Genomic DNA, 13,760 nt, shown 5'->3' on the forward strand with positions numbered 1-13,760 from the left:
GCTTTTTCTTTACATCTTTAGCTGTGGAAGAGCTGGTCTCTTAGTCTTCAGGTCATTTTCAGAGTGAGTTGCACACTAAGTAGTTTCAGCCTTCATGTGTGCATGGGAGGAAGTGAGTGCAGGATTGTCCTACTTCAACGTCTTTCCAAACCCTCTAAATGTTTTTAACTCAGGCAACATCACATGTTGGCGAGGATGCAGAGAAAGAGAATCTCTTTTGCATTGCTGGTGGGAATGCAAGCTGGTGCAACCACTCTGGAAAACAGTATGGAGGTTCCTCAAAAGACTAAAAATAGAAGTACCCTATGACCCAGCAATTGCACTCCGAGATATTTATCCAAGGGATACAGGTGTGCTGTTCCGAAGGGACACATGCACCCCAATGTTTATAGCAGCACTATCAACAATAGCCAAAGTATGGGAAAAGCCCAAATGCCCATAAATGGATGAATGGATAAAGAAGAAGTGGTATATATATACAATGGAGTATTACTTGGCATTCAAAAAGAATGAAATCTTGCCATTTGCAACTACGTGGATGGAACTGGAGGGTATTATGTTAAGTGAAATTAGTCAAGAGAAAGACAAAAATCATATGACCTCACTCATATGAGGACTTTAAGAGACAAAACAGATGAACATAAGGGAAGGGAAACAAAAATAATATTAAAACAGGGAGGGGGACAAAGCATAAGAGACTCATAAATATGGAAAATAAACTGAGGGTTACGGGAGGGGTTGTGGGGGGGGGTGGGCTAAATGGGTAAGGGGCATTAAGGAATCTACTCCTGAAATCATTGTTGCACTATCTGCTAACTAATTTGGATGTAAATTTAAAAAAATAAAAAATAAAACAAGTTAAAATAAAAAAAATAAAATCTGTTTTTATAAGAATTGTGTTTTAATCCCCATTACTTTTTAAAAAAGCAAATTGGTGTTATGTAACTAGGATTATACATTTAAATTATTAAGATTTAGAAAACTTCTTACTTCTGAAATTTAGCTTTTTATTTAGTTTAAGGAGATAATTGATCTCCATGTACTTTTTTTCAGAGCCTTCCAGGTCATATAATAAGGTAAAATCGTATGTTACACACATATTGTAAAATTTTTGATAAAATACATATAAACATAAAATTTATCATCTTAACCAGTTTTAAGTATACAGTTCAGTAGTGTTAAGTATATTCACATCATTGTGTGACCAGACTTCAGAATTTTTTTTGTCTTGCAAAACTGAAACTATATACCTGTTAAACACTTCTTGATTTCCCCACTCCCCAACCTGTGGCAACCACTATTTTACTTCCTGCTTCTATGAATCCGACTACTCCAGATACCTCATGTAAGTGAAATCCCATAGCATTTGTCTTTTTGTCACTGGCATATTTCACTTAGCATGATGTCTTCAAGATTCATCCATGCTATGGCATATGTCAGTATTACGTTTAAGGCTGAACATTCCATTATATGTATATACCACATTTTGTTCATTTATTCATACTTTGTTGGACACTTCACTTATTTCCATCTTTTGGCTATTGTGAATAACACTGCTATGAACATGGGTGTATAAACATTAGAGTTCCTACTTTATATTCTTTTGGGTATACTTCAGAAGTAGAATTGCTGGATGGCGATTTTGTTTTTAATTTTGAGGAACTGTATGTTTTCCGTAGCAGGTGCACCATTTTATCTTATAATCAAGAATTTTCAAGGGTTCCAGTTTTCTATATCCTTGCTGACACTTGTTTTCTTTTATCTTTTTTTTTTTTAGTTTAGCCATTCTAATGTGGTGAAATAGTATCTCATTGTGGTTTTGATTTGCATTTCCTTAATTATTAATGATGTTAATAAGTATCTTTTCGTGTGATTTGTATATTACATTTGGAGAACTGTGTATTCAAGTCTTTGCCAATTTTTTAATAGGATTATTTAGTTTTTTGTTGTTGGAGTTCTGACTATGGTATCTTTTGAGGCACAAAGTTTTAAATAGTGATGTCACTCAGTTTACCTTTACTTTTGTTGTCTGTACTTTTGGTGTCATATCCAAGAAATCACTGCCAAATACAGCGTAATGAAGCTTTTCCAAAACCATTTAGAAAGGAGTATGCAAACACAGTTTATTTTAGTAAAAGGCAAAATGTCATAGTTGTGCATTATTGTGGATATTATTTGAGATCTGTGAATTTTGAAGAATAGTCAAAAAGCTTAACTGACTTGACTGACTGAGCCACCCAGGTGCCCCTTAATGTCTCATTAAAATTTTTTAGTTTTAGCATAGACTATATCTATTTAGCATACACTATGTCTACTCGCATAGAACTTAGAAATAATACTGAACTCTTCTACCAGTCTCTCACATCGCTGTAGAGACAGTGGTGAAACGAACAAAAGGATATGGTAGATCAGGAAATGTGATTTGTATTTTCAGTTAATGGCTATTTACTAGAAAATCTGGAGAAAATGTTGCAGTCTTGACAAAACCATATATTTCTCAATATAATTTTTTCTTTAAAAACACTAGCTAACTTTTGATTATTATGGTAAAGATCAGAATAGTAAGATTAAAATCTGCTGGTAACTCTACATCTCTTTTTAGTATGGCTCATATACTATGTATTACTAAACCTTTTCCAGAGGAGTAGCAAACTGAAAAATCTAATTTGAGTTTTACTTCCTTTCTTCATCATACCATCTGGTAGAGGTGCATATGAATAGGAAGTAGGGAGAAAAATCTGAAGTGTAAAAGCCTTCAATCTAATTAACTTCTAAGATTGAAATAAATAATTTACCTCATGTACAACATTTGAAAAAAATGTTGATTATTATAGACATTTACTCTTCTAAAATACATGCTATTTGCCTAATGAATGGGTGTCAAGAACTGTGAAGGGCTTGAGATTTTTACCCTACTTGTAACAAATTACCAAGTAACAGTGGCATGCTGGTAGAAGACATGAGGCTCAAGACTCAGAAATAAAAGACAGTTTATTAATCATAGTAATAACAGCTATAGTGTCAAGTTTTGGTGGGCAGGGGGAGGGCATTGATTCCTAAGCCCATTCCCATGAGGTGATGTCAAGAAGGTCAGATGACCCCTGCACACTAGGTGGGCTGTGTAAAAGCTAGGAACTCTGAGTTTAGGGAACTTTAATTCTTTCACATGGTCAGGGAGACTGCCTGGCTTGGTCGGTGGAGCATGTGACTCTTGGTCTTCTTTGAGCCCCAAATTGAGAGGTATAGATTACTTAAAAATAGAATCTTTAAAAACAAAACAAAACTTTTTTTTTTAAAAAAGCTTATTTATTTATTTTTGAGAGAGCAGGTGAGGAACAGAGAGAGAGGGAGAGAGAAAGAATCCCAAGCAGGTTCTGCACGGTCAGAACAGAGGCCCATGCAGGGCTCAAACCCATGAATTGTGAGATCATGACCTGTGCCGAAATCAAGAGTTGGAGGCCCAACCCACTAAGTCACCCAGATGCCCCCAAAACAGAACTTTTCAAATGGGCAGTAAGCATGTCTGGTCTATGCTCTAGAGGGAGATGGTATCTGGCTCCAAGGGGCATTCTTTGCCTCATAGCCATAATTCAAGAGACCCATAGAAAACTGCCTCCCAGCAATGGGTCTGGGCTGAAAGTTTTGCTTAGTAAATATCTTATTCATAATGCAAATTAATAATGTAAACAAGTTCACAAGAGTAAATGTTTAAAATACTTGGGAGAACCAAGTTTAAATATTTTACTTTTTATACCCAATAATATATAATTTAAGAAACTTCGAAAATTTTAAATTATTGAAAATAAGGACTTTTACTTAGGATCACTGCTGGTAAGTTACATGTTTTTGAAACTAATAAAATGTAACTTGAGAATACTCTCAATTTAAAACACTTAACTAATTCATATTGTCTTTTCTCTTTTTAATCTGTATAGGGAGATTTTACTCTGTATCAGGCCATGAAAGATTTTAGATGTGAGAAATGTGTTGTTTTATTTAAGTAAAAAAGTTTCTCATTGTTTATACCAAACCAAAGTGAACCATTCTGAGAGAACCACCATCTCCAAGTTCCTGAAAGTAAACAAATAAAAACAATTAAAATCATGTTTATGGTAGAGATTAAACAATAATTGACTTAGTATTTATATTTTAATATTTTTAATATAAATATTAGAAAACATTGAAGCAAAATAAAATAGTTAAATGCACTGTATATATGTAAATAAGAGAACCATGTATTCAGCCTACTGTTAAAATTTTGATACGGTGTTCATAAAGGCAGTAAAGATTAATAATATACAAAGCATAAAAAGGTAAAGAAGGAAAAATGTTAGCTGAAATTTGGAAGCATGTAAAGGCTCCTGCAATAAAAAGTTGCAAATTATGAATCCTCATTTTTTTATTCTACCTTTTTGATTTTATAATACTATCTGTTCCCCAAGTCTATTTCTTAATTTTGGTGTTTCTAAGCCCTTCATAAAATTTTATGAAGCTGCAAAGAGATACAAGAACTTCATCCATTTCCCATTTTTTGCTTTCTTTCTCACCTTCCCACCTACCCCATTAAGTAGAGATAAACAAAAAATTTTATCATAGGATTCTGAAATTGGAGAATGTTTAAACATGACACCAAAGGTGAATGACATTATTTGAAAAACAGTACAGTGGGGACATTTTTGAAATTTGGAAATAACCTACTTAAAGTTGAAATGGTAAAGGGGAAAAGTAAAGAGAGTACGGATGGTGGTTAGTACTTAAGCTAACATGTCATAATTGCAGACATTACTCTTTAAGAATTTAAAATTATTCCTTACTTATATCTTTAAAGTTCTTTTTAGTGAGAAGCCTTTCAGAAATTTGTCCTATCTAGAAGAAAACAGGTGTGGGGTTGACACGTAAGGGAAGCATGTATGTATGTATGTGCCTATGAATCCTGATAATACAAAATTAAAAAAAAAAATACCAACCTGGAAAAACAGGTAACAAGAAGAATGACAAATTTAACATTCCTGGAGGCTTATGTGTGTGTGCTGGCAAGTTCAGGAGACTTAGGTAGCTTTCAATTTAAAAACAAAAAAAAATGAAAGTACCAGCTTTTTAAAAAGCATAAGTTCCAATTCTTGGCTTATAAGCTACTATCCCAAAGTTTGTTTTCTCCACCACTAGAATGGTCATCAAGAAACTTGGCTTTAGTTTTTGGTCTTGTTGACTAACTGGCAGAAATCCTAGGTAAATTATTTCTCTAATATCCGGTTATAACTGTTACCAAAGGCCAGATTTTGTATAGTCGATGTATCATCTGGTTCAACCATATTCTTGATATATATATCTATATATCTAGATATACTGATATATAGATATATATCTATATATCTAGATATATATCTACTGATATATAGATATATATATCAAGAATATATATATATCAAGAACATATATATCAAGAACATATATATATATATCAAGAACATATATATATATATATAGTGTCTTATGTTAAGAATTACATTCTCAAAAAAAAAAAAGAATTCTCAAAAGTAGGAACCTTAGAATTAACTTCTTAAGAATCTCCCAGGACTTAAAAAAAAAAAAAAAAACAACTTCATAAAATTCATCCTATTTGTAAAAGACTTACTTCAGGGCATTTCAGGATTTCCATCATAATGTGTTCCATGCTAAATAACATTGACTTGTCCTTATTCAACTTGGAGGACTATTTTGGTGATTAATGAAATAATGTATTTTGTATACACAGTTACTTATTATTTGAAATAAAGTCAATTCATTAAATAGAATTTGGAACACAGAAAAGTATAAACAATTACCCATAGTCCCACTAGTCAATTAAAACTGTGGTTTAACATGTATTTGCTTCCAGTCTCTTTTTTTCCACGTTATATATATATATATTTTTTTTAAACACAGCTGAAATCATATATACAATTCTATATATTTTGGAGGGTTTTGCCTCAGTTTGAACACTTTTCATTGCTTCCAGCCTTTGTTTTTAACAGCTTAATTTTATTCCATTAAATACTGTAGCTTTACTCAACTATTCCTTTTTTTTTTTTTTTTTTTGGTTAAAATCTGTGTTGTTACCAGTTTCCTCTTTTTTTTTAGTAAGTAACTCAGTGATAGAAAATTTTTAAAAGATATTACTAGGCATGAGTTTTATTTCTGTGTTTAGGATTATTTCTTTGGTATGGAGTTGCAGAGATAGAATTATTGGACCAAAGCTTATGAAATTTTAGGCCTCTGGATAAATACTAGAATTGGTAGTTTAGCTTTCTTTATTTCCTAGTTTGGGAGGAGGTGATTTTGTTTGGTAATAGAAAGTTGTGGTTTTGATGGAGGCTAATCTTCATTTTATTAAGTGCTGAAACTGTGCTCACCCTTGACTGAATGGCTACATGTTAATTCTTGTAATAATTTACAGCAACAAAAGGGTTTTCCCAGACCCTCATTTGATTTCAACATACGGGCTGGTGCATTTTCTAAACCACACCCTATTACTGTTACCTAATGTTGGGTGATACCAGGTCACTTTCTTTTAAATGTACATAGACTTTGATAATCAAATTCTGTAGACAAGTTATGCTTTGCTTTGTTGCAAACTGGATTTTGACTTCTTCCTCAATTAATACAGATATCTATATCTATATCTATATCTATATATCTATATAATACTAAATGAGCATCTCATTATTTTACATTAGGTTTCCCCTAATGGTCTCATGTTTCTTGTTTGTTTCAACAATAGTTAAATCCCAGAAGTGTTCCATTTTAGAGAGAGAAGAAAGTTTCCTAATTGGCGGTCCTTTCATTTTACAGATGAGGAGACCAAGGCTTACGTGGGTTAAGTGTTTTATCCATAATTGCTCATTTAGTGGCAGACCTGGGATTAGAATTTCGTTTTTATTTCTCTGAGGTGCTTTTTCCACTACAGCTTTTTTTATGTAGTAACAAGGAACATGTGTTCCACAGGCTACTTTATGATGAACTCTTAAGATTGCCTTACTCTGTCATTTAAGGCTTTTTTCTATAGGCATGCCAGTAGCCCACCCCTGTGTGACAGGAGATGCTTTCTTGAGCAAGTGGTCCAGTTACTCCGGTTTCACTATAGACTGTTAACTCTGCTTATTGCATATTTGGTATCATACACGGATTTATTTTTAATCAGCATTCCAGAGTTTTGTTGCTTGATATTCTTTCTAGAAAATGAAATCTTAAGTTGACTACAATCTAGCAGTTGCCAAAGGTTGGCTTGAGGTTTCTGGTACGTGTGTGAGAGAGGTTAATAGATAAGCTAACTATCTCATTGTCTAGCCTTCTCTGTGTTAAGTCAGCCATCAGAAAGGAAGGTGCTAGGAACATGTCCTCTCACTTTTCCACAGAATAGCCTTCACTGAGTTGTGATTCAGTATAATTCCAGCTTTCATAGAAGATTTCTAATGAAAACTTCTTTGTGAATAGGATTTCTTTTTCAGAACTCTACTTGAGGAATGTTTAGTTTCTAACACAAGCTTGCTTTCTTTGTTTGTTTACAAGAGAGAGAGGGCAGGGGAGGGGCAGAGAGAGGGAGAGAGAGAATCCCAAGCAGGCTCAGGGGTCTCCAGGCATTCTTGAGTATGAATCCAGTGCTAGAAAAACGTTTCAATTTAGTTGCATTTACTGTTTGCATACTTTAAACAATTAAGTCAGTAAAGACAATAATAATGAATGGTGTTTTGGAATTACAAAATGCTTTCACATTACCTAATTTGACATAGCAGTCCTATGATGTTAAATATAACTGTCCCAATTTTACAGTTTAAGAAATAGGTATAAATAGGCTGTAGCAGTGAGGAAGTAGTGGAACAAAAGTGGAACTGAGATAGTTTGCCTATAAATCCTACATTCTTTCTATTATACCATGATGCCTCCCCAAGTAAAGTAAACCTATTTCCCCTTTTTACCTTAGCCTCCCCAAATTGAGAGCCAAACTCCTTTTTAGTTGTATGTAACAGCCCAGATATTCAGCAACATCTCTTACTCTGCAAATTTTAATTGATATTTGTTTTGTCTAATTTCATTTTTGATATTGTATATAAAATAATTTTGTGAACTCAGCTCCAAATCTTTCAGAAAGTAGACAGGTCAGAAATACTAAGATAAATTGGTTCCTTCTATGAAGAATGACTACTTTTTATGGCTGTGCTGACCCTTTTGTTTTCTACCTAATGGTTTATCTAACTCTCCTCTTTGGGTAATAGGTTTATATATTTAAAAATATTTTTCAAAAATTATCCTTTGGAGGACAGAAATAAGTATGAGACGAGTTTAGCACCTTTCCCATCTTAACAAATATATGAAGATGTTGTTATCCATCAAGTAGATTAATAAGCTTTATGAGGGGTCCCTGGGTGGCTCAGTCGGTTGAGCGTCCGACTTTGGCTCAGGTCATGATCTCGCGGTCCGTGAGTTCGAGCCCCGCGTCGGGCTCTGTGCTGACAGCTTGGAGCCTGGAGCCTGTTTCGGATTCTGTGTCTCCTTCTCTCTCTGACCCTCCCCCGTTCATGCTCTGTCTCTCTCTGTCCCAAAAATAAAAAAACTTAAAAAAAAAAAGCTTTATGATAGAAGTGACAACCAAAAATTGCTTTTATCACACTTGTACAAATTACTTAAACTTCAGTTATATAACGTGCTCCTTGTTAACATGGATAATTGTCAGTATGTAAATATATTTCCAAATACATGTAAATATATGTGTATATATGTATGTATATGTTTTATATGTAAAAAATATATATTACATATAAATTTATATGTAAGTGTATGAATATATGTAGGTATTTAGGTTTATATTACATATAAATGTATATGTAAATATAATATATGTGTGTATACATATATCCCTAACATTTACATATTGACAACATAGACACACAAATATACTTTCTTCTATTCATACTGCTCTTTCTGGTTGGAATCCACCTTGTTGGATGATAGAAGAACACAAAAAGAGCAATATAAACAGCAGATTGGTATATCTGTTGTAATTCCACATTAAAAAAATGAGTTTCTGGCATTTCCAAGTCTAAGATTTTTTCCAGACAGTATGCCAGTGAGTAGTACAGGTAAAACAATATAGCTATATGACTGTACAATTTATTACCTATTTATGACTGAAGTCAGTGGGAAACAAGAGGTATGCTCCATACCTAGAAATGTATTCCGACATGCAAGCCCAAGTTATCCTCTTCCAAATTGATTAAAGTTTAATGGAGAAATCAAATTCTTTTCCTCAGCATTTGCCAGTACAAATCCTTCCCAAAATCTTCCCAAGAGCCAGCCAGACTTCTAGTAGTTTTATTTCTTTTTAATTGTGGGGTGAAATATACATAACATAAAATTTGCCATTTTAATCACTCATGACTTTCCTAATTTGTTTTTTCTTTGCTGTGATTGACTGTTAACTGTAGCTCAGTTAAGATCTGTTTAAATGCGTATTTCAAAATAGTTCTGGAGAAAGTGGGTAAAAATCGTCTTAGAGTGTACCACATCTATTAGAGAACATCTCCCAAATTTCAGGACATCTGAGATTAGTAGGGTAACTCTGAAGACTGTCTATAAATTTTAAAAGTGAGAAGGAGTTAAGCATTTGTGGAATTGCCTTCCTATTGCAGGGAAAAACTGTCAGAGTGTTGTTTTTTTATTTGTTTTCAGAAAGACTAACATAAATTGTTCTTCAGATGGTAGTTACATCAAGTTAAGACATGGAACGTAATTCCCTTTTCATATTTTTCACAAAAGAGAAGGTAAACAGGGATCTGAAGAACAAACTTTTTCTTGAGAGGTCCATAAGCAGGCAGTAATGTATACTATTTGAGAGAAATGTAGCTACTCTAGTAACAAATGTTTTGACAGTCAGCTAATTCAAAGCATCAGAGAACTTTGCACCTGGAGTTCTCTATATATCACCCAGCAGATTCTACCCAAAGAGTTTTCTTAGAATTGAAGTGCACAGCACAGCTCTCCAAAACAAAGAATTATCTGGCCCCAAATGTCAGTACCTCTGAGTTCAAGAAACTCTGTTCTAGAAGAGGATTGTTTGGGTTAGAATTCCAGCAGTATACTTTATAAACTGTGGGGAAGTTACTTAATATCTGTGTCTGTTTCCTTGTCTATAAAATGGCACTAATAGTAATTTTTAACTCATAGACTTGTGAGAATTAACTGAATTAAAATATTTAAAGCATTGAGACCAGTGCCAGTAATATAATAAGCAGTTGAGAAATACTAGCATTATTTTATTTATTTTATTTTATTTATTTTTTGCTTTCTTTTTTTTTGTTGTTTTATTGTTAAAAACTTAGTTCTTGTTGAATATATCCAATTGGTTAAACTTAAATAAATAGGTGATAGAGAAATATGCTGAAAAAAATTACCAAAAGAAAATTATACAAAGAAACACATAAAATCCTAATTTAAAATGCAGTATATGGAAATTTTGAATGAGAAATACCTTTGTAAGCAATAATGATAGGCTCTTATAATCTGAATTTTATCTGTATCTTCCTAAACAAGTTTCTAAACAAGAAACTAGAAGGTTGAACATGACGTGTATATGACTGGTGCTAATCTGAACTTAAATTGTATTAATATCTGAATTTAAAGACTTGTGGCCTAATAATTAAGTTATGATAACCATTCTATACTTCAGTACACAAACTGATAGTCCTCTCATTCTGTGTAACAACCCTTACAGAAAAGTCCTTGGGAAATCAGTTTCTTGATTGGATGTCCTGTGCACTTATGTATTCAAGTGGATGTGTATAAAGTTTTGACGGGATGCAGTTTTTTTTTTCTTTAACAAGTGTTCTTAAAAATAATCTATTTAAAAATATACAAAACTTATAGTTAGGTTTCTTTAAGCTTTAGCAAATTAAGAGCAGATTATATGAATGTGTATTCAACTGTAACATGGAATATTTTTCTCTAAGCAAATCAAGAACTAAAATTATTTTCATTATAAATATATCTATAAAGAAGTAGATTGAAACAATGGTTTAATAATTACTATCATTAGTATATAGTTCCATATAATTAACAAAGTCCTACCACATACATAGTCACAATACTCCTTCATAAAAATCCCGTGGGGTATGTGGAATTATCTGTTCTATAGATGAAGAAGTTGAGGCATCCATAGATGAAATGATTTTCCAAAGTATAATGCTAGTAATTGTAGAACGATTATTCAGACTCAAGTCTCATAATCAGTTACTATGGCAATCTGCTGAGAACTTTTTAATAAAATTATGAGACTTTCTCTGATTTAGACCTAACCTTTTTGAAATTGGTATAATAAACCATTGATATTTCCTCAAAATGAATTTAGATATTTTAATGGCAGAATATGGAGAGAGACCCAACATGCATTACTTATGAAAATTATACATAAATATAATAAAAATGAATTTGATAACCTTGTCATTATTATAAACCTTTCTTTTATTTTTAACTTTTAATTTTGGATAGTTTCAAACATAAACCAGAGTAGAGAAAATAATATATGTAAACTGCTATTTTACTCATCACCCACCTGCATCAATTATCAACTCATGGTGAGTTCAGTTCATGTATATACCTCCTACTTTCTTCCCACTGGATTATTTTGAAGCAAATTCCATGTCTATAATTTCATTGTACATGTTCCATTATGCATAATTTTATTTTTCAAAAATAACTATTTTAATAATAATTACAGCCCTGAAATACTACAAAACTGAATAGTTCTCTAGAAAAATATTTTCCCATTAATATTTACCAGTGGGCATCTTTTTCTGAGTTCAAAATAATCACATACAGTATGATTTTCTCTTGGAATTTAATTTTCTAATGATAAACAGTAAGAGAAAGCATTTTACCTGTTCTATGTAGTCTTCTCTCCTTTCTCCTTTAAAAATAAAATATTGCAACATTAATTATTTGACATCTAATAAAGAGCCTTACTGAAAATTGTTAACAGAACTTTTTAATATATCCTTAGTAGCAAGAGAAATATTTTAATTAGGACTATTTTAAATCCTAATTTAAACAAATTGAAATACTGAAAACTCAAGAGACAGCAATAGCCAAACCTCAAAATAGTATGAAACTACCAGTGATTCTCATACATACCTTTGGGGCTAAGAGCTGCACTGAAATCAAATGAGTAGACTATATCTACATTGTTCCCTCTGTTCTTAAAATGATACCTTAAAACTTGATTGGCAAGTAAGTTTCATCTAAGTGCCAATTCTAGTTGATTAGTGGTGGTTACCTAGAAAACTCAGTTGAGTTTTATAAGCCCCCCCTTTTTTTCCCCTCAAGGGAAAAGAATACTGTATTTGCTTATGGGTTATTTGCTCTCATAGCAGTGATATACCTGCTAGGTCCTGGCTTAGTATATCTAAATGATGCTTTTAAAAGAGACATCCTTACTTAAATTTATATGCCACTAGACTGAAAGAAAACACATGTCATAGTGCTACAGTCTAATTTCCCATTATTCATGGTATTAGATAGACATTAATTTATATATTCTCATCCTTGAAACAAGTAATTGTGTATAATTGGTGGGTGTTTATAGGTACCAGTTATGTTTCTGTACTAGCCCTTAGTGCATGTATACCACTCATTTGGCACTATGCTTATGTTAACATATTATTATTTATTTCCTTTATTTATTTAGACTGGCTTCCCAAGTATATTATGTTTTTAAAAGCTTATCAGCAGCATCTTATTTCTCCTTGTAGTCCTGGCAACAAGAAATGCCTTGATAATGATTATATTTCCTTTTTTTAAAAAAAATTTATTCATTTTTGAGAGAGAGAGAGAGAGAGAGAGAGCGAGCATGAGTGTGGGAGGGAGAGAGAGAGAATCCTGAGCAGGCCAGTGCTGTCAGCATAGAGCCTGACTCGGGGCTTACCTGAGCCAAAATCAAGAGTCAGACGCTTAACCCACTGAGCCACCAAGGCTCCCCGATGATTATATTTCTATAAAAATACATGTTACTTGTCTGTCACTAACTCAAAATTACTTGCTATTTTGGGATATTTTTGTACAGAATGGGATGTTTTGCTTAGCTATATAGTTCAAAAATTGCAAAACACTTTAGATCTTTCTGACTTAAACACATCCAGTGTTTGTGTTATTTCATCACAAATTTATGATATGAGCTTTCTCCCTAAATTTAATGGCGAGTTACTCTTTGAACAGTGGTACTCAAAGTATGGGATGAAGACTAATAGCTGATCATCAAACTATTTTTTGCTGGTCTGTTAACTGTTTATTATTTGTGCTTGGAAAAAAGAAGCAATTGTAAACATTTATGGCAGTTTGACAGGATAATTCTCTGTATGTTTAATAAAATTTGAATTTTTATTTTTAAAATTTTGATATTACACTTAAAAAGTTGATATAATTGACATATAACACTATGTTAGTTTTAGGTATACAACATGATTTGATTTATTGTGAAATGATCACCACAGTATGCTTAGTTAACATCTATAGCCATTAGAATTTTTTCTTGTGATGAAAAATTTTAATATTTATTCTCTAATCACCCTTCAGAAATATAATACAGCATTATTATTAGTTTTTAAAATTTTATTTTAGAGAGCGTGCATGAGCAGGGGAGAGGGGCAAATGGAGAGAGAGAGAATCCCAAGCAGGCTCCACACCTAGCACAGAGCCTGATGCCATGATCCTGGGATCATGACCCAAAATAAGCT

The 13,760-nt window shown here is 32.7% G+C and overlaps 1 protein-coding gene across 6 annotated transcripts in view; it reads right to left on the reverse strand.

Moving 5' to 3' along the window:
* Positions 1-3,307: 3,307 nt before the first annotated feature.
* WDPCP (WD repeat containing planar cell polarity effector) overlaps positions 3,308-13,760 on the reverse strand; it is a 381,742-nt gene continuing 371,289 nt past the window's right edge. For 4 of the 6 annotated variants that reach the window (XM_049650302.1, XM_049650299.1, XM_049650297.1 and 1 more), the window contains 2 exons: positions 11,910-11,938; positions 3,308-4,071 (listed from right to left, as the gene is read on the reverse strand). In XM_049650302.1, coding sequence (XP_049506259.1) covers positions 4,021-4,071; positions 11,910-11,938 — 80 coding nt within the window. In that variant the 3' untranslated portion in view covers positions 3,308-4,020. Of the gene's footprint in view, positions 4,072-4,103; positions 5,057-11,909; positions 11,939-13,760 lie in introns of those variants that run through there. The other 2 variants (XM_049650300.1, XM_049650298.1) reach the window with 2 other exon arrangements.

This window comes from Panthera uncia, assembly GCF_023721935.1.
Source record: "Panthera uncia isolate 11264 chromosome A3 unlocalized genomic scaffold, Puncia_PCG_1.0 HiC_scaffold_11, whole genome shotgun sequence".
NCBI lineage: Eukaryota > Metazoa > Chordata > Mammalia > Carnivora > Felidae > Panthera > Panthera uncia.